The sequence below is a fragment of the Carlito syrichta genome, unplaced genomic scaffold (genome assembly GCF_000164805.1).
Source record: "Carlito syrichta isolate Samal-C Ts95f unplaced genomic scaffold, Tarsius_syrichta-2.0.1 Scaffold307178, whole genome shotgun sequence".
Lineage (NCBI taxonomy): Eukaryota > Metazoa > Chordata > Mammalia > Primates > Tarsiidae > Carlito > Carlito syrichta.
This window is the reverse complement of record NW_007251274.1, coordinates 146,878-169,387: the sequence shown is the minus strand read 5'-3', so window position 1 is coordinate 169,387 and position 22,510 is coordinate 146,878. Positions and strand designations below refer to the sequence as shown.

Here is a 22,510-nt window from a genome sequence, read left to right as displayed (position 1 = left end):
TTGAGGTTTTGCTTCTGGAATCTCAATTCTATTCCATTGGTCTATATGCCTGTTCCTGTACCAATACCAAGCTGTTTTTTTTTTCCATTCAACAAGAAGCCATAACTTTATTAATGATAGAAACAGTACAAATTTCAAACCAAGCTGTAGGTACTCTTTTGAATCACCAAAAAAAGGCCATTTCAGATGGTTACATCATTAATTCCATAATAGCATTTACAATATCATTACTGTTGTTCTTCAAGGCTCGGACTGCCTTTGCTCTCGACACATTTACTTGTAACATGATCAATTCTATGTCCTTGACTTCCACTCGTGTTTCGTCAACCTCTTCCTCTTCACTCTCCTCTTGTACAGTTGGAGCCTGTGTGTTTTCTTGAATGTTTGAGACAGCGTCACCTTGAACTTTGAATTTCTCAGCAGCTGCTAGCTGTGCTTGCTGAGATAAGTCTTCGATCTTGGCTTCCTCAAAAACTATGTAGGTATCTGAAGCTGGGCTCTTGTAGACATCTGGTTTTGTGATGACAAAGAGGATATTCTTAGATTTCTGGATCGTGACTCTAGTAACCCCTGTAACCTGTCGAAGACCCAGTTAGGACATAGCCTTTCATGCTTTCTTTTCATTCCGACTCTGTTTTGCTTTACTGACTGGCTCTTCATTGATTTCAGCAGCTGCTGCCAGCTGGGCTTGCTGTGTGGTTGCCTGTGTGGAACCTTGTTCTTCAAGCTCTGGTACTGATTCATCACCGTCAGATTCCATTCCAGACCCTGTCTCAGCCTGGGGCTGTGGCAACTCCTGCTCGGTAGCAGGCACGGTTTCTGTGGCTTCACTGGGCATTTTGTTCAGGGAACGCGGAACCAAGATGGCCAAGCTGTTTTGATTATTGTAGCTTTATAGTGAAGTTTGAAGTCTGGTAATGTGATTACCTGCTTTGTTTTGTTTTGTTTTGTTTTGTTTTGTTTTGCTGAGGATTGTTCTGGCTATTCTTGGTCATTCATGTTTGAGTTCCTTGTAGATCCAAGATGTTAAGCCTTTTTCGGACCTGGAGTTGGCAAATACTTTTTCCCAGTCTGTAGGCTGTCTTCCTACTCTCCTGATGGTTTCTTTGGCTTTGCAGAAGTTTGTCAGTTTAATAAGGTCCCACTTGTCTATCTTATCTCTTATGGCCTGTGGGTTTTGGGTTTTGTTCAGGAATTGGATGCCAGTTCCGATTTCCATGAGGGTATGTCCTTCATTTTCTAAGGTTCTTATGGTTTGAGGTTTTACATTTAGGTCTCTGATCCATTTGGAGTTAACCTTTGTGCATGGGGATAGATAGGGGTCCTGTTTCAATCTTCTGCATGTGGTCAGCCAGTTTTGCCAGCACCATTTACTGAATAGGTTCTCCTCTCCCCAGTGGGAGGTGATGGAGACTTTGTTGAAGATGAGTTGGTTGACAAATTGAGGTTTTGCTTCTGGAATCTCAATTCTATTCCATTGATCTATATGCCTGTTCCTATATCAATACCAAGCTGTTTTGATGATTGTAGCTTTATAGTAAAGTTTGAAGTCTGGTAATGTGATACCACCTGCTTTGTTTTCTTTTTTGCTGAGGATTGTTCTGGGTATCCTTGGACGTTTGTGTTTCCATATGAATTCCTGTGTTGTTTTTTTCTAGGTCTGAGAAGAATGTTGCTGGTAATTTGATGGGTATTGCATTGAATTTGTAGATTGCCTTAGGTAAGATGGACATCTTCACATTGTTGATTCTTCCAATCCACGAGCATGGGATATTTTTCCACTTGTTTGTGTCATCTTTGATTTCTTTGAGCAGTGTTTTGTAGTTTTCCTTGTAAAGATCTTTCACGTCTCTGGTTAGAAAGATGCCAAGGTATTTCATTTTTTTTTTGTGGCTATTGTGAATGGAATTGTGTTTTTTATTTGGGTTTCTGTTTGTTTATTATTAGTGAAAAGAAATGCAATTGTCTTTTGCACATTTATTTTGTATCCTGAGACTTTGCCAAAGGCCTTTATCAGTGTAAAGGAGGTTTTTGACAGATTCTCTTGGGTTTTCAAGGTACACAATCATGTCATCTGCAAAGAGAGATAACTTGACTTCCTCTTTTCCTATTTGGATACCCCTGATTGCCTTCTCTTCTCTGATTGCTCTAGCCAGGACTTCCAATACTATATTGAACAGGAGGGGTGAGAGTGGGCATCCTTATCTTGTTCCAGTTTTCAGGGGAATTGGTTTCAATTTTTGTCCCTTTAGGAGTATGCTGGCTGTGGGTTTCTCATAGATGGCCTTTACTATTTTGAGGTATGTTCCCCATATGCCTAGATGTTCGAGGGTTTTTATCAAGAAGGGGTGTTGAAAATTCTAACAATTTAAACACGAGCGATCTCTGAGGCCATCCTCTGTGATCATAATCTAATCAAGTTACAAAGACTGAAAAAAAGGGCCAAACTCTTAACTGCAGAAGTTCAGATTTTAGAATCACGTACCTAACCTTTCCACTGAAGGGGAAATAAAAACTGATGATGAAAAGAATCTAGAAAGCAATGAAAAATAAACACTATATGACTGACCTTAGGGTCCATGACTAAAATGGTTTTGGGAGGAAAAACTGTAGCTTTTTATTTTGTTTATTTTATTTTTATTTTTTGAATCAGGGTCTCACTCTGTTGTCCCGACTGGAGTGCAGTGGCACACTCACAGCTACTGCAGCCTTGAATCCCTGGGCTGGAGGAATCTGCCCTCCTCAGCCTCCTGAGTAGCTGGGATTACAGGTGTACATCACCACACCTGGCTAATTTTTTTGATTTTTTTTGTAGAGACAAGGTCTTACTATACTGCCCAGGCTGGTCTTGAACTCTTGGGTTCAAGTGATCCTCCCACCTTGGCCTCCCAAAGTGCTGGGATTACAGGCATGAGCCACTGTGCCTGTCACTAGCCTTTCATTTTAAAGATGAGTAGGAAGTATGGAAACTTCATTATCATATTTTTTCCCCTTGAGACAGAGTTTTTACTTTGTTGCTTAGGCTGGAGTGCAGTGGCACGATCACGGCTGATCCCAGCCTCAAATTCCTGGGCTCAAGACACCGTCCTGCCTCAGTCTCTCCAGTAGGTGGGACTACAGGCGCACACCACCACACCCAATCAATTTTTCTATTTTTTTGTCGAGATGAGGTCTCGTGTTGTTGTTCAGACTGGTCTCGAACTCCTGACCTCAAGCAATCCTCCCACCTCAGCCTCCCAAAATGCTGGGATTACAGACGTGAACCACTGCGCCCAGCTCATTGTCATCTTAAGAAATGCAAAAGACCACAAAATAACCAAAGAAGCCATGAACAGAGAATTAACAAAAGGAAAAGTAGAAAGCACACAACTGTGACCAGAAAGCTACTCACACAAAGACCAAGAGCATAGTTCACACAGCTGTGTCCAACACTGCTGTGGTGGTTCTGCTGATTTCATAGGAAAATGAGATGCGGTCTTGTGCCACAAAACAGTGTTTTCAGCAATGACAGACTGTATGTAATGGTGGCCCTCTCAGGTGACAGCACCTTGTAACTACTCACCATTGTGTCGTAGCTGCCTGCAGTATTCAGCACCGTCACATGCTAAGCAGGTGTGCAGCCCAGGAAGAATAAGCTACACCATGCAGCCTGGCTGTGCAGTAGGCTGTACGATCCTGGCACACTCTGTGATGTTCACGGAGACACCCACATTCCCAGCATTAACTGACGCATGACTGTAATGAGTATTGCATCATAAAATAAGACAGCAATTCTCTCTGCTTCCATCTCTCCCAGCTGTCTTGCTGATGACATGATTCTCTATCTAAGGAACTCAAGACATTCCAGTAAAAAACCTACCAGAATTCATCACAGAATGCAGTAGAATTGGCTATATACAATATTTATACCTAGGTTGGGCGTGGTGGCTCATGCCTGTTATCCCAGCACTTTGGGAGGCTGAGGCAGGAGGATCACTTCGAGACCAGCCTGGTCAACGTAGCAAGACCCCATATCTACAAAAAAATTATAAAATACATTTTTTAAAGTTATTTAAAAATTACGGCCGGGCACAGTAGCTCAAGTCTGTAATCCTAACACTTTTGGAGGTCAAGGTTGAGAGGATTGCCTGAGCGTATGGGCTCGAGAACAGCCTGGGCAACTCGGGGAGACCTTATCTCTACAATAAATCAAAAAATTAGCCAGGCGTGGTGGTGCATGCCTGTAGTTCCAGCCACATGGAAGGCTGAGGTGGACAAATTCGCTGGAGCCCAGCAGGTGGATGCTGGGATGGCCATGAGTGTGCCACTGCACTCCAGCTTGGGTGATGAATTAAAAAAAAAAAAAAAATTATACCTAAGAATGGTAGTTTTGCCCCATACCATAAATAGGCAAGCTGGAATCAAAAAATGGAAATGATTTTCCACTTACAATAATTATGAAAATATAAACTACTTCGAAATAAATTTAACAAATAAATCTATAGAACCTATATAAGGAAAATATCTTCTATTCAAACATTGTGGTTTTGGGAAGACACACCAGATTCTTGGTGGGCAGACTGAATATCATAAAGATGTCAGTTACATCAAAATTAATGTGTAATTGCATGGAATCTGGATTGCACTTTCAATTTAAACTCCAACAGCATTTTCTTTTTTCCTTTTATGGGATTTGGATACAATTCAGCTTCCTATGGTATCACGTCAGAGAAAGTTTGATCCCGGTACTTAAGGAAGTGAAAAGCTCGCCTTGCTAGGGGCCTGGGAATGTCTAGAGAACCAGGGGGCAGCTCTGGAAGGCATCGGACTGGAGGCTCTGCCCATCGCCAATGCCGGTTACCGGGAAGTGTGGGCAGGGCATGCGCAGATTCTGTGAAGAGAAGTGCACCGTGGTGGCAGCTCTGGAGAGCAATCGACAATGCTAAGCACATGCTGATCCCCAGGCGTCTGTCCTGCTGAAGTCCTGCCCCTCTGCGAAGGAACACACACAAGCACTCATGCACCCTGTCCATTTCAGCTGCAGCCCTGGCAAATGGCCGGAGATGAGGTAGTATCTTGAGCAGGTGGCTACAGCCATGGCGTGCCCATGACAGAGAACCCCTGTCAGCCTGGGAGCACCATGGAGGGACTGTGTGGTGTACCGTGACACAAGAAAAGTTGTATTTAGACAAACACATCAAGGTCCCATTTTTGGAATACAAAAAGTAAAAACACGTATGAATGCAGCCACATTCTTATGATTGTCTACAGATAGAAAGAGGATGATGGTGGGGCGGGGAGGGGGCAGTCACACACCAGGCTCACATGACAACCAAACCCTGAGAAACAGCACGTGTTCCTTTCAGCTCTCGTGGAATGCTTAAAGGGAGCCAACATTAGCTGACTCTACAAGTCGCCACTGCACACCCATGAGGACAGCTGTGATCAAAACCTGCAAAATAACAGGTGCTTGCAAAGACGTGAAAAAATCAGAGCCCTTGTGCCTTGATGGTGACACTGGAAAATGGTGCAGCTGCTGTGGAAACAGTCTGGCCATTCCTCAAAAATTAAACATAGACTACCACATGATCCAGCAATTCCGATTCTGGGTATATACCTAAAAGAACAAAAAGCAAGGACTTCAGCAGTTGCCTGCACATTCATGTTCATGGCAGTACTATTCACAGTACTATTCACGGCAGTACTATTCACAGTACTATTCACATTCATGTTCACGGCAGTACTATTTACTAACCGAAGGTGGAACCAACCCAAGTGTCCACCCGCAGGGGGCTAGATAACAAAATGTGGTGGAATATTACTCAGCCTTAAAAAGGAATTAAATTTAAACAGAGACGACACCATGGATGAACTCTGAAGACACTATGCTGAGTGAATTAGATAGACACAAAAGAATAAAAACTGTGATTCAGTGGCTCGGTGGCTCAGCCTGTCATCCCGCACCTTTGGGAGGCTGAGGTGAGTGGATTGCCTGAGCCCACGGGTTCAAGACCCGCCTAGGCAGCGAGACCTCATCTCTACAATAAGTCAAAAAATCAGCCGGGCATGGTAGCTCATGCCTGTAATTCCGGCTACTCGGAAGGCTGAGGTGGAAGGATCGCCGGAGCCCAGCAGGTCGAGGCTGCGGTGGCCGGGAGCGGCCACTGCACTCCAGTCTGGGCGACAGAGTGAGACTCCAACTCAAAAAACAAAAAAACAAAAAAAAACAACTGTGATTCCACTCACAGGAAGTCCCTAACCAAATTCATCGAGACAGGGGTGGGAGGTGGTCCCAGGGGCTGGGGAGAGGATGAAGAGTTAATATTTGATAGGAGTAGTGCTTCAGTCTGGGAAGATGAGAAAGTTCTGGAAAAGGATGTTGGTGTGGTTGTACAATATTGTAATGTATTTAATGCCACAGAAGAGTACATTAAAAATGATTAAAATGGTAAATATTATGTTATTTTACCACAATAAAAAAGAGAAGTATAAATTTAAAATGACTCATCAGCTCACCTCTCAAAAAAATGTACGCCACAGAGACCATCACAGTACATTTTTCAAAGTGGAAATAACATTCCACCCTCTGTCTCAGAGTCACGATAGTGAGTAGAGCACCAGGAATAAAAAATTCCCCGCCCAGGCCCCCCGAACGTGTAAAATCCCTCTAGCGACAAATGAGTTAGAAGATGCTATTAAAACCACAATTGCCACATCTCTAGGAGCTAGACATAGTGAGGCCTCAATCTAGCAAAGCCTAAGGGGCAACCAGTGTTTTCACTTCCTTAAACACTCATGTTCCCAAGCAAACAAGGACACACACAGCGAACACACCCCGACTTCAAGCCTCCAGAGAAAAACAACCCGATGAATCAGGGAAAGCAGGAGAAAGGAGCTAGTAGAGCTAGCAGTAAAATCAATAGGTGAAGAGAGACAAGTGTCGGCAGAATCAACAGCTCAAGAGGGGGGGGGTCTTGAAACCAGGCACTGGCAGCCACTCAGAGGGCAAAGACAGACAGAAGGCGGAAGACTCACAAAATCAGGGGAGACAACTGAGAAATGGCCCCAGGGAGAAAGGAATCAAAGCGCTAGAATAGTGTATTATACACTCCTTCCTAACACATTAAAAAAACTTGAAGGAAATGGATTTTCTTTAAAAAATGTAAAAACCCAACAACTACGTCTAAGGGTTCACAGTTGGATTCTTTCAAACATTCAAGAAACAGATAATTTCAACGATATTCAGAATGTTCTTGGAATGGAGAATAAAAGAAGGAAATCCTCTGGGTTATTCTTGTGAAATTAACATAAGAGTTGTGCCCAAAACTGGCAGAGAGATAGCGAGGGAGAGAGACAGAGAGAGAGCGTGGTTGGCCTGACTCCAGTGTGAATGTTGGTGCAGAACGCAGTGGCAGAGCGGGGAGTGGAGCCTGGCACCTCTTTCCGAATTCTATGGGAAGACAGAATGTGCTCGGTGGGGTTGGCTAGTTTTAGGAAAGTCAGGTTACGTGATTCTTATGAGCATCATTATGATTCATCGTTATGTCCACAAGCACGGTTGATCATCACGAATTGCATCTCGTGGGTGCCGTTCTAAGGGCGGGCAGGCAGGTTCCAGCAGCTTCCTTCATCCACTCCTGCAGACAGTGGGAAGTTGAGGATTTCCCGTCCCCCGCCCCCTGCAGACGTGGGACAGGGGAGGAGTGTGCTGGGCAATGCCCCTCCAGAGTTTTTCATTCATAGGAAGGGGGCCCACCTCCCCAACTTGCTCTGCCTTGAACTTGAACAGATGTCCTGAGGGGTGGGAGTAGGCGGGACCTCTGGCCACAGGGTCCACACGCAAGATGACTTCATGACCATTGCAAAATGAAGGCAGATTCCTTGTAATACTCTGAACCCAACTTTAAATACCTTTATGGAGGTTTAATTGAGACACTACAAATTATGCAGTTTGACACATGCATACATACATGAAACCATCACCACAGTCAAAAGAGGGAACACATTCAGTCCCCAAGTTTCTTGGTACTCCCCATGTCCCCCACCCACTAACCCATGTAGCCACTGACCTACTTCCTCTCACTGTTGAGTACGTGCTTTCCCTAAGCGCTTAAGTGAATGGACCCCACGGTATGTAGTGTGTGGGGCTACTCGACCCACGGACTGCTATGCTCTGTGTGGAGACACACCGTGCTGCTGTGTCGCTCCTTCATTCCTTTCTGTTGCCAAGCAGGAGTCCGTGACAAGGACGCATGCAGCTCCTTTCTCCACCCACCTGCTGGAGATGTGTGGGCTGTTTCCATGAGAGAACTGCCCAGAACACCCGTGCTGAGTCCGTGTGGACATGCGCTTTCCATTCTCCCTGGTCAGCCCTAGGAGGGGACTCGCTGAGTCATAGAGTGCATTTCTATGTCACTTTTTAAGAAATGGCCCAACTGTTTTCCCAAGTGGTTGTACCACGGTAAGCTCCCACCAGGAGCGCATGGGGTGTGGTGTCCCACATCTTTGAGGACACTAGGTTTTGCTGGTCTTTTTGTTTCTAGCTGTCCTACTGGGTATGGAGGTGTCGCGTTGTGGCTTTAATTTGTATTTCCCTCGTGACCAATGATGTTGAGCATCTTTTGATGTATCTTCTTTGGGGAAATGTGTATTCAAGTCCTCTGCATGTTTTCAAAAATAGACTTTTTAAAGAGCAGTTTTAGATTTACAGAAACATTTCAAAGAAAGACAGGGCAGAGAGTTTACATATACCCTACCCCCAGTTTTCCTATTGCCAACATATTACCTTAGGGTGGAATGCCTGTCACAATCAACAAGACCACATTGATTTGCTATTAACAAACATCCATACTTTATTCAGATTTCCTTAGTTATTAATGACGTCCTTTTTCTGTTCCAAGATCCACCTTCACACTAGGTACATTCTAATACTAGACATCCTGATGCTAGGCATCCTAACACTAGGAATACTAATACTAGGCTTCCTAATGCCAGGTATCCAAATACTAGGCATCCTAATGCTAAGCATCTTAATACTAGGTGTTGTAACACTAGCTGTCCTGACACTACGCATTATAATGCTAGGCATCCTAACACTAGGTGTTCTAATGCTATGAATCCTAATACTAGGCATCCTAATGCAGGCATCCTAATAGTAGGCATCCTAATACCAGGTGCCCTAATACTGGGTGTCTTAATGCTATGCACCCTAACACTAGGCATCCTAATGTTAGACATCCTAACTCTAGGCATCCTAACGCTAGATGTCCTAATGCTATGCATCTTAATATTAGGCGTTCTAACGCTAGGTGTCCTAATGCTGTGCACCATAATACTAGGCGTCCTAATCTAAGCAGACTAACACTATGCATTCAAGTGCTAGGCATCCTAGTGCTAGGTATTCTCACACTAAGTCTTCTAACGCTACTCTTCCTAATACTAGGCATCCTAATGCTAGGTGTCCTAATGCAGGTATTTTAGCAAGAGGCATTCTAACACTAGGTATCATGCTAGGTGTCAAACATTAGACACCTTAATACTAGGTGTCCTAATGCAGATATCCTAACACTAGGCATCCTAACGCTAGACGTCCTAATCCAGCATCCTAATGCTAGGCGTCAAACACTAGGCATCCTAACACGAGGTATCCTAATGCTGGGAGTCCTAATCCTATGCATTCTAATACTAGGTGTCCTGATATTTGGCATCCCAATGCCAGGCATCCTAATACTAGGCATCCTAATACTAGACATCCTAACACTAGGTCTCCTAATGCTATGCATCCCAATACCAGGCATTCTAATGCCAGGCATCCTAAGGCTAGGCATTCTAATACTAGACATCTAATAAATGCTGTGCCCTAACACTAAGAATCCTAATGTTAGATGTCCTAACACTACACTTCCTAAAACTGGGAGTCCTAAAATGAAGTGTCCTAATGCTAGGCATCCCTACAAGTGATGGTATACTGATTTCTCTTTAAACTTGGTGGATTGAACATGTGTTTATTTGCACCCTTTTTGATAACTCCCTAACCGAGTAAAGAAATTGAAATGTCTGTGCCCACGTGGACAGTAGCACAGAAGAGGAGATTCCAAGGTAGATGCAATATCACAGTGGGGAAGATGGAGAGCAGATTGTGGTAGAATCTGAGTAACTGCAGGTGGAGGTGCTTAGGGAACCTGACTGCCTTGTGGAACTCCAGCAAGTCGGGGATTGGAGGTGCTGGGTACCTAAGGGGTGGACAACCATGTGGGATGGGCCAAAGGTCTGTACAAGGGACACCTGGACCAACACCTGAGTGGCAATGAGATATTAGGAAATAATTTCCTTGAAGAAACTGACCAGAGACCCTCAGCCTCAGACAAGTCCTCAGCCACTGTAGAGGGTGGAGGGGATACATTCAGCTGAAACAAGCCTTCAGGAAACATCTGCACCCTTAAGAGGCCCACACTCGAGCCCAGCCCACTGCCTTGTGCTCTCAGCTGTATCATCCAGCTACATAGGATCCATTTCTGGAGAAATGGAACCACATCCTCCCCACAAAGGCCCAAAGAGCCTGACAGCTGGGGATTCCCAGACACAAAAGTTAGTCGAGCTCACGCATGTTCACCCACAGGCAAGCCCAGGATTCCCACACACGCACACAGGACTTCCAACAGGACTTTCATGACTCACGGAAAATGAATGTACACCCAAGGAAAGTCTCCAGCACAAAACAAGCCACTAACTCAACAGACAGGCCAGAAAAGGAGCTTGTAATGGGCACAACAGAGAAAAGGCAGCTGCTGAGCATTAGAGGCAGAACCCTATAAAAAGCTGCTGCAGCCGGCTCAAGGGAAGAACTTGGAAGCCTCTGGCCCACCCACCAGACAGGGCTCCCTGCTTTTGCTAGCTTGTCCTCTGAATGGACCATTCGGGCCTTTGCTCTTAAACTTACCTGCTGTGAGTTTACAATAGGTAACCCCCACCCTGTTTCCTTATATAATAGTGTCAATTGCCCCGGTCTCTGCTTGACTCATCATTCCTGCCTCTGGTCACCTGCGGCCCTTCTGACTCAGGTGCCCTCCCTGACCGCATCCATAAGTACAACTCTGAACTTGTTTCCTGCGGCAGTGGTGTATTGAATGTGCACCTTCCATCTGAAGAGCTAGGGGCTGCCCCCTCTGGGTGTTCCCCAGGATGCAGGGGATGGGGGAACACAAGGTTGGATTTCCTGTGCTGAACTGATGGCCAGGCAGGCACAAACGGAACATGGGTCAGACAGAAGACCCCGGTGTCCACTAGCATAGACAAGTTTGTCGTGTGAGGGGCCCCTGGTCACCGGCTGGATAGTTAGACACCGCGTCATCCACCAGGCACACTGTGCACACCACATCCAGCTCCCTCATTTCCTGTGAGGGTGGGGCTGCCAGCCACTCTAGCGCTGGAACCCCAGGAGAGCAGGGGGCTCTCAAAACAGAGCTCAGAGGAAAGAGCCACGCAGAGAACAGAGAACATTTGTAAAAAGAAGGAAAATTTTAAAAGCAGACAAGCGCTCTGGGAAATTAAAAATAAAAATACAGAAATTAAAAATTCCACTGAAGGGTTAGAAGATAAAATTAAGGAAACAATCCCAGAAAGTAGAACAAAATACATAGAGATGATCAACAGGAGAGAAAATGTAACAAAAACAGAGAACCGTGTTGGGGGAACCCAGCAGCTGAACGAGGGGCTGGGAAGGCAGGAGACAAAGAGGGAAGAGACAGGATCACCACAGAAGCAGCACAGAAGTGCTCCTGGAACTGGGTAAAAGGAGAGTCGCAGCAAGGTCTTGGAAACATGAGACCAGAATGGCGGGGTCAAAGAGGAAGCCCTGACTCTCCAGAGAGAATACCTAAGTCCTGCAGACGGCGCAGGTGAGTGTGGCTTGACTCTCTCAGCAACATCTGAAAGCGACTGCGACATTCTAAGAGGAAATTCTTCTACATCTACAGTTTTACACCCAGCCTCAATGCCACCATGCACAGGAAATAAAGACTCACGATTTCCACGCAGTCTTTCTCAGAAAGATCCTAGGCGATCTGACCAGGGGAGCAGATGCAGGAAATCCCAGGCCAGTGTGGAGATAGCTCTCGGAAGCAGCCTGTTCGGTGAGTGGAAGGTACTGAGACCATGAGGGTCCTCTCTGGTGGAGAGGAGCATACCTAACAGCTCATCTGGTGTTTACCCATGTGAAAATATTGAACTGAGGGCCACTGGAGGGTGTGGAAGAATTATAGACAGTACTCAGCCATTCAGGGCAGTGAAAAATCAACTACAGAGCAAACAAAGGCTTCATAAAGATGAAATGTAGCCACAGGGCATGGCTCATCCATGAACAATCCACATCGTCAAATGACATGAGCCCTGATCAGGCATGGTGGTTCACGCCTGTAGTCCCAGCACCTTGGGAGGCCAAGGCAGAAAGATTGCTTGAGGCCAGAATTTCAAGACCGGCCTGAACAACATAGCAAGATACCTTCTCTATAAATTATTTTTAAATGAGTATAAAACTGTAGATTTAGAAGAATTTCCCCTCTATGCCTTCATGTCGAGGGGCATGGAGTCAAGAGCCTGTAATCCAAGCTACTCGGAAGACTGAGGCAGGAGGATCATTTGAACCCACGAGTTCGAAGCTTCAGTGAGATATGACTATACCACTGCACTCCAAACTGGATAACAGAGTGAACCTTGTCTTTTTTAAAAAATAATAATTTTTTCAAGATATATGAGCCCCAACTATTGATACAACTACATGGGGATATCAAGGAAGCAGGTCTTTAAGGCTCCTGTGCCATTAGTGGGATTTAACACGTGATGCCAGTGATAACCCTGTGAGGGCATGTGACTCAGAACCTAGAGAGACACAGAGACACTTCTGAGTGGGGCAGCTTGAGAAATCAAGTATGTAAGTTCCGTACTCTCCTATTTAGCCTTCATTAAAATTACACCTGATTTCACGGGTCAGACATCTCCACGGCATTTCATAAAAAGCTGCTTTTCCACTGGGAACCCAGTCCTACTCGGGCCTCAGTCAGGTCGGGTGGGAATTACACCATTCCTGTAACTCAGAGAAGAGTGTGCGCTTGCTCCGTGACTCATCACCAAAACGTAGAATTTTTGTCTAAATCTGTCTACAAAATGGACAAGGCCTTCCCAGAAACTTGCACCATTCAGAGCTCAGTGATGTCTGTCCTTGAGACTTAACACTCGAACACGAACTTGAGTTTGTCACAATGTTTGTTGTGGAGTTGTTTAAACCTATCTCCCCTGGAGGCTGGTTCATCTCATGCCTGTGATGCTAATCAACAGCACCAACAGCTTCGCAGAGACCCTTAAAATTAGAAATGGATCTGATGGCATCCCCCTTGAAAATATTCTTTTTTTTTTGGAGTTGGGGTCTCCAGGCTGGAGAGTAGTGGCACACTCATGGCTACTGCAGCCTTGACCTGCTGGGCTCAGGCAATTCCTTCCGCCTCAGCTTCCCGAGTACCTATAACTACAGGTGTGTGCCACCATGCCAGGTTAGTTTTTGATTTATTGTAGAGACGAGGTCTTGCCAAGTTGCCCAGGCTGGTCTCAAACCCCTGGGCTCAGGCAATCCTCTTGTCTCAGCCTCCCAAAGTGCTGGGATTACAGGCATGAGCCAACTGTGCCCAGCTGAAAATATTCTTAAATCAAGCCATGAGTGATTTTAAAAGCAGCATCTCAATCTTCCACGTGACTTCTTTATACTTCTCTGTATTAGTTTAATTCCCACAGTGAACATTCACTATTTTAGTGATTAGGGAAAAAAATCCACTTTCGTGTAAAAAAATATTTATAAAAATAACTTGAAAAATTGGATGCAAGTATCAAAATATTTTTTATGTATTAAGAAAACATAGACAGCTAGACCAATTCTCTAGATCTAAATAGCAAACAAAGAACAAATGGTGGGAGGACGTCAGAGCAGAAATCTCAGAACTCCCAGAGCTTGTCGGCAAGGACTTGAAATACACCATTTCTTTGACTCAGGCAATCAGAGCTTAAATAATGTTTTAAAAGGGCAGATGGGTTCCAAAGCATTGCCGAGGTTTTAAAAAACAAACCTGGTTCATATTTTAAATGGAAGTAAATGAAACAACAAGGAAGCATTTTTAAAAAGGCAAAAGGTAAGATGGCAAAGCCAGATCAGATACAGTGGTATCATGACATGTTACCTAGTAGCATTCTTGCTAAGACATTAAAAAAATGAAACCCATCTATACATATTTCTGAATGGCAACCCAAATAAAGTGACAGAAATGTCACATAAGGCACAAGCAAGAATACACTGGGTGAATTTAAGAAAAAAATCAAAGTAGACAAAAACTAAAACAATACCCAGCAAAACTGGGGTCATTAATAAATGTCAATGAAGATAAAAAGTTCAAGTGAGGATGAGATATCAGGAATCACTGTGCACTGAATATCACAGGTTGGCTGAGGATCCAAGCCACAGCCCTGTCTCCTCACATGCCCCTGGTCACGTGGTTCTGCTGCCCTGGGGTTCCCTGTCCCTCCCTGGCTCCTTCTGGAAACGCCCATCAACAGGTAGCCTCCTCCCCCCGCCCTCTGGAGGAAGCATCCCAGGTCAAGGAACAAACCAGCCTCCAGGAAGTTAGGTTTCCCACATCTCGGTGCCTGCTGCCCCTGGGATCTGGCTTCCGGCTTGCGTCTGTCTCCCACCCCTGAGACCACCAGTCAGTGTCAGAAGAACAGCCAAGGGGAAATTTGGTATAGAAGAAAGTTGGCTTTCTGCCACCGTTCTTGCTGCACAGACAAGCCCACACCCCTCCTGAGAGTGGGAGCCTGGCGAGGTGCCCTCCGCCACCTGCTATCCCCAGGGAGGGGGATAGCATGAGACCCTGGGGCTGGAGGCTGGGCTTGGTATGCCTGGCCTGGTCATCTGCTGACAGAATATTCAGGGGCCTGGGCCTGGCAGGTCACCTTGTAATGCTGACCCTAGGTCAGCCCCAGCCTCACATGAGCCTGCCGTGGCCCAACATGGCTGCCTCCCACGTCCTGGGCCCACACCCAATGTGTGTCCCTGACTTTCATCACTCTGAAGGGCCAAAAGCATCGCTCTGCCCCTCGCCAGCTTCTTATGTGGCTTTGCACACCCTGACCAGCTTGCCTGGGATCAGAAGCCTAGAGACCCTGGGCTGTTCTGGGTGGGGCATGGGCACTGCTGTCCTTGCCCGAGGAGCCGAGTGCCAGGTGGACAGCATCTGATCCTGGCTTTTGGGAGAGGACAAACGGAGACAGGAGCGAGATGAAAACGCCAATTAGTGAACCCACAGAGCCAGGCTCGGTGACAGATGGTACGGCCGCTGGCTTCAGGGATAGCTGTAATCTACACCCCTCATTCAGCCTTCTTGCCTCTCTTGCGACGCCACCAGTATTGATGGTGTGAACCGGGAACCTGGTCTCAGGCTGGGGATGGGTGGCTGCCCCGAGCACCTTATCTGCTGAGGGTCCTGGTGAGAGCCTCTGCGCAATACCAAGCCCAGGGGCTGACCCGCCTAAGGCCCAGCTCAGCACCCGAGGGTCTGACATCTCCACCAGGGCAAGGCCGTGGGAGATGGCAGGGTGCATGCAGACGAAGGTCCAGGCAAGTCAGCCAAGAGGACCTGTCACTGCAGGCGGCTGTGACCCTGTCAGAGTCAGCTATGTGGCCAGTGGCTCAGTCCGCAGTCTTCAACCTCCTGGTCTCTGCACCCAGCACCCACAGCCTCCAGCTGGGCTCTTCCTTCCTGGAGAACAAAGGGAACCTGATAGGGTAGAACGGATTCGCTGTCCCACCCTGCCAGGCTGCCCACCCTATAGGAAAGAAGCCACCCCGCGGGAAAGAAGGCCCTGGCCCCTGAGAGGGCACAGAGGGTTCACTTTCACCCCGATCCAGGTGATGTGTGCTACTGAGCAAAGACAACACTGGAAAACAGTAGCACAGGGAGGCTGCAGAGAGTCTGGGAGACCCCCAGCCAGAGTTTCCAGGCAGGACCCAGGTCTTCCAGGCAGTCACTGGCCAACAGCAGGGGACCAGGCGAGGACCCCGTGCTCCTGTCCTTTGCCCACCAGAGAAGGAGCCCAGCCACTCCAAGGATACCCAAGGACAAGATGGTTGGGGAGCTGGGTGAAGGGTGCAGCCTAAGGAAGGAGCTGGGGGAGGAGACCCTAAAACCCCTGGACCACAGGGCTCTCCCCATCTGATCCTCCATTTCGACTTAGGTTTGGGTTTTCCACAACCAAGCTCTCTGGAATCTATCACCATGGATTTTCCTGGCCTTACATTCATTCCAAAGCTTCTCTCTGTCACCTGCCCCATTTAGCCTCCTGGCATGAAATGCACAATGCTCCTGGACCAGATCAACAGTGTCAATGTCAGCGAAGGGAGCCTGAGAGCTCCGCCACTCAGGAGCTACGAACACAAACACTCTAATCCCAACCGGGCTTTCTTGCCAGCCAACGAGACAATAACTAACTAAATAAATAAATAAATATCCCAAAGTGCATCCTATTCATGCCCATGTGGGGCTCAAGCATGGATAATTGAGTTGCAGTCTCATCATGCAGGGACACCCTCCCCGAGGAAAAGACTGTCCTTCAGGGTTCCGGTAGAAAACACAGCTTCTCTGAAGTGTCCTTCCAGGATCCAAGAGATTTTGGGTAAGAGGCATCTCCACAAGCTGGCACTTTCTCCAGAAACGCAGCACTGTGAGGTCCACTCTGAGCAAGTGTCGGTATTTTATCACTGAGTGTTTATGGCTGCCCAGAAAGACAAGCCCTGTTCTCAGGGGCAAGTCTGGAAGGGAGCAGACACCTCTCTAGGGTCTCACTTCCGTAGTTCTGCACCTAGACACCAAGAGCTCTCAAGCTGGGTGTGAGTCAGGCCCCGTGAGCCCAACACCCTGCCCTTGCTTGGAGGGTAATGTGCCCACCCTGGCAGCTAAATAGAAGCCCTTCACTAAGCAGATGGAGGGGATGTTCCTTGGCTCCCCTCTTCCCTCCCTGACTGTGGATGTGATGTTGGAGCAGCAGCAGCGGCTGTAAGACTATGAGGAGAGGCTATGCATGAAGCTCTACTGAAGACAAAGGTGGCACCTGATGGCTCTGGGGCCCCAAAGGCACTGCATAGTGGCTGAGCTACCTCCTGACACTTTGTCCCCCAATTCAACCTCCTCTCCCTCTGGTTCTCTGCTACTTGCAGCCAGAAGCATCTTCCCCATGCGGAGTTCAAGAGCTTCCCCTCAGGATCCACCACTTATCCTGCAGCCCGGCCTGTAGCACTACCCCCCTCCAGATGCCAGAGAGCCTGGCCTTGTATTCAGTGTCACTGCAGGAACTGGCAGGGTCCCCCACGGCCTAGGCCAGCAGCAGCCCACCAGAGGCCTCCAACAAACAGAGCTGAGCTCCTACCTGGGCAAATACAGAGAAGGTGGGAAGGCAGGTTCGGGACCTCAGTCTGGGACGGGACAAGACACCCAGCCTTGCCCTTGATACAGACACCTGGATGGACATGAGGGGTCAGGACAAGACTCCCAGATCCTAAATGGCTCAGGGGCTCAGGAGGTGAGATGGGGGTCCCAGAGGGCGAGGGCTGAGCACAATTTGTTGCCCGGAATAAGGGAGGTGCCCTGCTCCTCGTGCCCCTGGGGGAGATGCAGAGAAGGGTGTCCCTGGACCAGGCCCTGGCTCTGGAGGTCTTTGTTCAAAGATGGAGAATCTTCCCCATCCCCACTCCTACCCCCTGCAGTCTCAAGCAAAGCCCCAAGGTGGACGCTGACAGCCTCCACACCCTTGGTGACAGATACTCCACGAGCCCCGTGGGGTGTTCTGGCCAAGAGCTCACGGTGCCACCCCCAGGGTGGAGAGGGACTTCTTGACTGCAGGAAGTCCCAAGGCTCTCCCTCAGGGACAGACCCTGCACGTCCTGCCTGGCCTGTCCTCCACGACCAGGGTGACTGGATCCTCTTGCTCGTCTGATCACAAGACGTGTCCATGCAGAGTTTCCTCCCCACTTGGGCATTCATTTCCTTTTTCTCCCCAAGGGCTGGACGCAGGACCTGGTCCCATGCCGCTCCTGGAGACAGGGACAGCCTCTCAGCAGTGCCCAGACCAGCTTCCCTCCCCCAGGTCAGGCCCAGTCAAACCACCCAGGCCCAAGTGGATGGGCTGCAGGAAGCTGTCCAGACTGGCCAAGCCACCGGAGTCACTGAACTGCCCAGGACAGAGCTTCTCGTGGATGAGGTTGCCTCAGGCGTGGTCGCTGGGCCCTGAAGTGTCGCGCTGCTCCCCACTCCACCCCATCCCACCCTGTACTGCAGCCCTCCAGGCCTTGCCTGTGCTTGCTTTGTTCCTTCCTTCCTAGCCTGTCCTCCAAGGCTCCTCTTCCTTGAAGTCCTCCCATCTACTTGCCCTGCACTTACCAAGGAACTGAGCATGCTTGGGGCACAGAGTGTGTTATACCAAGGCAGAACAACAGGAAAGCAATGACCCATTTCTGCCCGATTCAGCCCGATAAGGGCCTAGAGCAGTCACATTACCCAGCAAGTATCCACGCTCCTCCAGTGTAAATATAGCTCCAGGACCATCCGCCTCTTACTGGCCCTGAGGGAGAAGCAGTTTCTTCAAATTATACCCTTGAGGACCCTGCATCACAGATCCATGCAGACGTGGCTGGAAGGCCCGGCCTTAGCTCAGGGTCCCTCTGTATCCAGCAGCCGGGGGCGGGGGCTGTCACCATGCAATGACAGCCTCAGCTCCCTCCCTTGGGGAGGCACTTTCTGTAAAAACCCCGGCTGCTCTCTGGAGCACTGGCATGGGTGATTTAAGTTGGGGGGTGGTCCAAGACCCAGCAAGACTGAGAGGGATTCTCTGGTGAGAAGGATAAGGTGGCTGAGAGCTGGACACTGTCCTCCCCACCCAGCCCTGCTCCCCCAACTCAAGGGGCCCTGGCATTGCGTACAAGCACCCACAGTCTTCGGTCACCTGCATGCAGTAGTTGCTCAACATGCCTGCAGAGTGAAAGGAAAGAATGCACCCAACTGGATTTGTGCGTAACAACCCTGAAAAGATGCCTGTGGCCGAGGGGCTGCTGTCCAGATGATGGCCATGAGGGTGGACACGTGTTAAAGAAGGCAGCTGCCAGGTGGAGGCCAGGACAGGGGAGAGGGGGTGTTGAGGGGTGATGGCTGCCTGGGGATGAGGGGCTGGCAGCCGGGAGGCCAGCCTGGTGGCCAGGGCTTGGTCTGTTTCTCTCAATATCTCTCTTGCGGTCTCGGCAGTCTCTGTCCCTCGGCTTGGAGCCCCGCTTCTTTGTCTCTCTGTCTCGTACCCTTTCTCTAACACTAAGCCCAAGACACTGGCAGTGATGCCTGTCAGCTAGAGACGGAGCCTAGGAGCAGAGATGAAGTCTCTCCTGGGAATGGCCCCGTGACCCGCGACCCAGCCCCTGCAACGTTGGCTCTGGCATTCCGCGCCCCTTAAAGGGTTTGCGTCATGCTTGGCCAGGGGACCAGGGGCCACAGTCTGCTCCTTTTGGCTCCACAATGTCTGCCCTGTCCCTGCCGCAGGAAAAACTTTGGGCTAACAAGAAACAAAGAGGTATTCAGGCTGGCAATTACCCAGCTAATTTCAGCCACGTAGACAGCCAAATCAGATATTCTAGCTTTCTTAAAACCCACCTCAGGGCCTGAATTAGCCACCTAATTAATTATCTGTAACAGCCTGGGATGCACCAGGCAGAGCACAGGTCCCTCCCAGTGCCGGATGCTGGCTTGTCCCTGAATCACGTCCTGGTGACGTAATCATTATAATTAGTCTCAACCTGCAGTCTCCCCTTGACCATGAGATCCCAGAGATGTAGCACCAAGTCAGCCTCAGCAACTTCCCATCTCATCTGTGTTGAGTGGAAGCACAGACACCCTCCAAAAGAAAACTCACGCAGGGAGCCCCTGTCCTGGGGCTCCAGCATCCCTCCCCCATACCCCTCACCCCTGCATTCCTCTGGAGAAAGGCTCCCAGGGCGGCTCAGCTCACACCAAGCTGTGAACCACACCAGGTCAGGATGGTCAAAGGGTGACACTTGACACTGGTGGAAGGGTGAGGCTACCACCCAAGAAAGACATCTCTAAAGGTGGAATCAGACACAGGCCACAGAAGCCCATTCCAGGAGCTTCGGGTGCTGGGGTTGTACCAGGGGAGCTGGGCACATAGGATGAATGGCTCTGGGCAGGACCAAGCCTCACCCAGGAAAACCCAAGGCCTGTGGGCCTGAGCTGACTCGATGGCTCTGCAGGACACGTCTGTGCAGCATGGACTTCAGCCCCCATCATGTCGCCACCTGGGCCAGGGATTCACCCTGTCCTCAATTGCCTTCCAGACCTAGGCATGGCCTTGGGCCAAGTGGAGACCTGATTCCCTTCAAATAGCAATCAGCAGGTTGGAAGGGGGCCTGCCCTCCCCCAGTACACACAAAAAAGGCCGCACTGCCCCCTGGGAGGCAGACGGGTCACATAAGCTGTTCTGGTCTCTTCTTTTGCTCCTGTGTCCAGCAGCCCTGGCTCCCTGCAAACAGTGCTGTACCCTTCCCCAGGTGAAACCCATAGGATCCTCACCGCATGCATAGGTCAGCTCCGTCCCTACTCCTGTTCTTGCTGCCATCACCCATGTCTTCTGTCTCCCATGACCCTGCTGACATGAGCAAAACCCCTAGCCCTGTCTCAGTTAGGATTGGCCCCCAAATCCACCCTAGGGTGTCCACCTCCTGCCTTTGACCCGGTTCAGCACTTCTGTGGGCTCTGCCCCAACCATGGCAGGGGGCAGAGTGAACTTACACAAGCAGCCTCCTCCTGGTCCTGTTAGCACCAAAGCTGGCACAGGGACTTGGCAAGGACTGGGTTGGGTGGTGCTGGGCACACCTTGTGCCCCTCCCCCCATGGCTTGTGTGGAGAGGTGTACAGAAGTATCTACACAGACCATGTGTGGGGTCTGCAGTGGGAATGAGCCATGCCACTGCAGCAGGCCAGCAGAGGAGCAGCTGGTATGACGTATCTCTCTGGAGCTCTCTGGTCTGCCTGTCCCAGTGGCCAAGCCCCAAGGCCCCCTCTCCCACTCCCATTTCCTACCTCCCAGGGCCTGTTTCATCACAAACTCCATGGCAATGGCTTGGATTCCTCAGTGACTCCTCCAAGGGTCAGAACTCACATTGAAGGATGGCCAGGGGTTCTCTACCTGGGAGAAAGCAAAGTGGTCACAGGTCACCCTGACCAGGCTGGAGGGAGGGCTTCTTCCTCGCTTCCGTCTGGCCTTTTCCTGAGCCCAAGCTTTGGGTCCCTCTCCTTAATGCCATGTGGTCTGGATGCCTTCATAGGAAGGGGTACTTGGAAAGTTCCTGCGTGAGGGGGGTTCCTGCCCACATACCCAGACCAGAACCCCAGTCCCATGCAGCCCCTAGAATTTCTGAAGCCAGCTCTCAGCTGTCTCTGCAGGGAGGGGAGCTCACAACTTGGGGGGACCCAGCTCAGCGCAGTCTGGCATTCGCCTGCGTGCAGCGGGGGCGGGGCCCAGGGGGCATTTGAAGGTGACTGCTCTGCCTTGCAGCTCAGGGGCTGTCCGGGGCCACCTCCTCAGTGGCTTCGGCTATGGAGAAGGGTCAGGGAGGGTGGGTCTTCGGGCAGGGGCCAGTCAGGGAAGGTTCCTGTGACTTCTGACCAAGGGGTCTTGGAAAGTCAGGTTCTATCCCAAGGAGATTCCTCCCACTCTGGCCCACAGTAGAAGAGATTGGGGTGGGGAGAGAAACTTCGGGGGTCGTGGCCTTCCGGGAACAAGCAGGAATGGGGCAGCCACCCCCCACCTGCTTCTGCATGGGGTGGGGCACTCCAGGTCCCCAGTGCCCACCCAGGCCGGTGGCGCTCCCTTGGGGAGGCACTTTCTGTAAAATCCTGGCCGCTGCAGTGCCCCCTCGCCCCGTGGGGTCGCTCCTGCCAGGGAAGCCCAGGTCCCTGGCGATCCACGGTGTCACGGCTTTCCTTCTGCAGATGAAGGCAGCCGCGTGTGGGCCAGGGAGGGTGGCGGGCAGGGAGTGCCCCTCAGAGGCTGGCGCAGAGCGCCTGTGCCGCAAAGCCATTCTCTTCCAAACTTCTCCTCTGGCTGGGTGGCGGGAGGGAGGCGCTGCAGGGCCCAGCCGCAGAGAGGCCGAGGTGGCGGGGGGTCCTCCAAGGACTCAAGATCCGCCCCCCGTGCTCCACCTCCCTAAGGACCCGAGACTTCCGTGCGCCACCCCCAAGGGCCCCAGACCCCTACTCCCTCCTGGGGCCGCTGCAGCCGCCGCACCCGCGGCTCTGAGGGTGGGAGAGGGCCCGGCTCCGCCAGCGGCTTCAGGCGGAGGCGTCGGGAGAAAAGGGAGAAGAGCGGACAGGCGGAGAGGGGGAGACTCGGAGAGAGACCGAGGGCGAGGCGGGGAAGGGCGAGAGGCGGGCGCGGAGCC

At 49.8% G+C, this 22,510-nt stretch overlaps 1 protein-coding gene and 1 pseudogene across 2 annotated transcripts in view; both read right to left on the bottom strand.

Annotated features, from left to right (window-relative positions):
* Window positions 1-21,252, bottom strand: part of CPLX1 (complexin 1) — a 34,953-nt gene extending 13,701 nt beyond the window's left edge. The window contains exon 1 of the mRNA XM_008064003.1: window positions 21,150-21,252. Coding sequence (XP_008062194.1) covers window positions 21,150-21,180 — 31 coding nt within the window. The 5' untranslated portion in view covers window positions 21,181-21,252. The remainder of the gene's footprint in view (window positions 1-21,149) is intronic.
* Window positions 86-862, bottom strand: LOC103266399 (annotated as a pseudogene). Its single transcript, XR_504697.1, has one exon. The product of XR_504697.1 is annotated as a nascent polypeptide-associated complex subunit alpha pseudogene (transcript).
* Window positions 21,253-22,510: the final 1,258 nt, after the last annotated feature.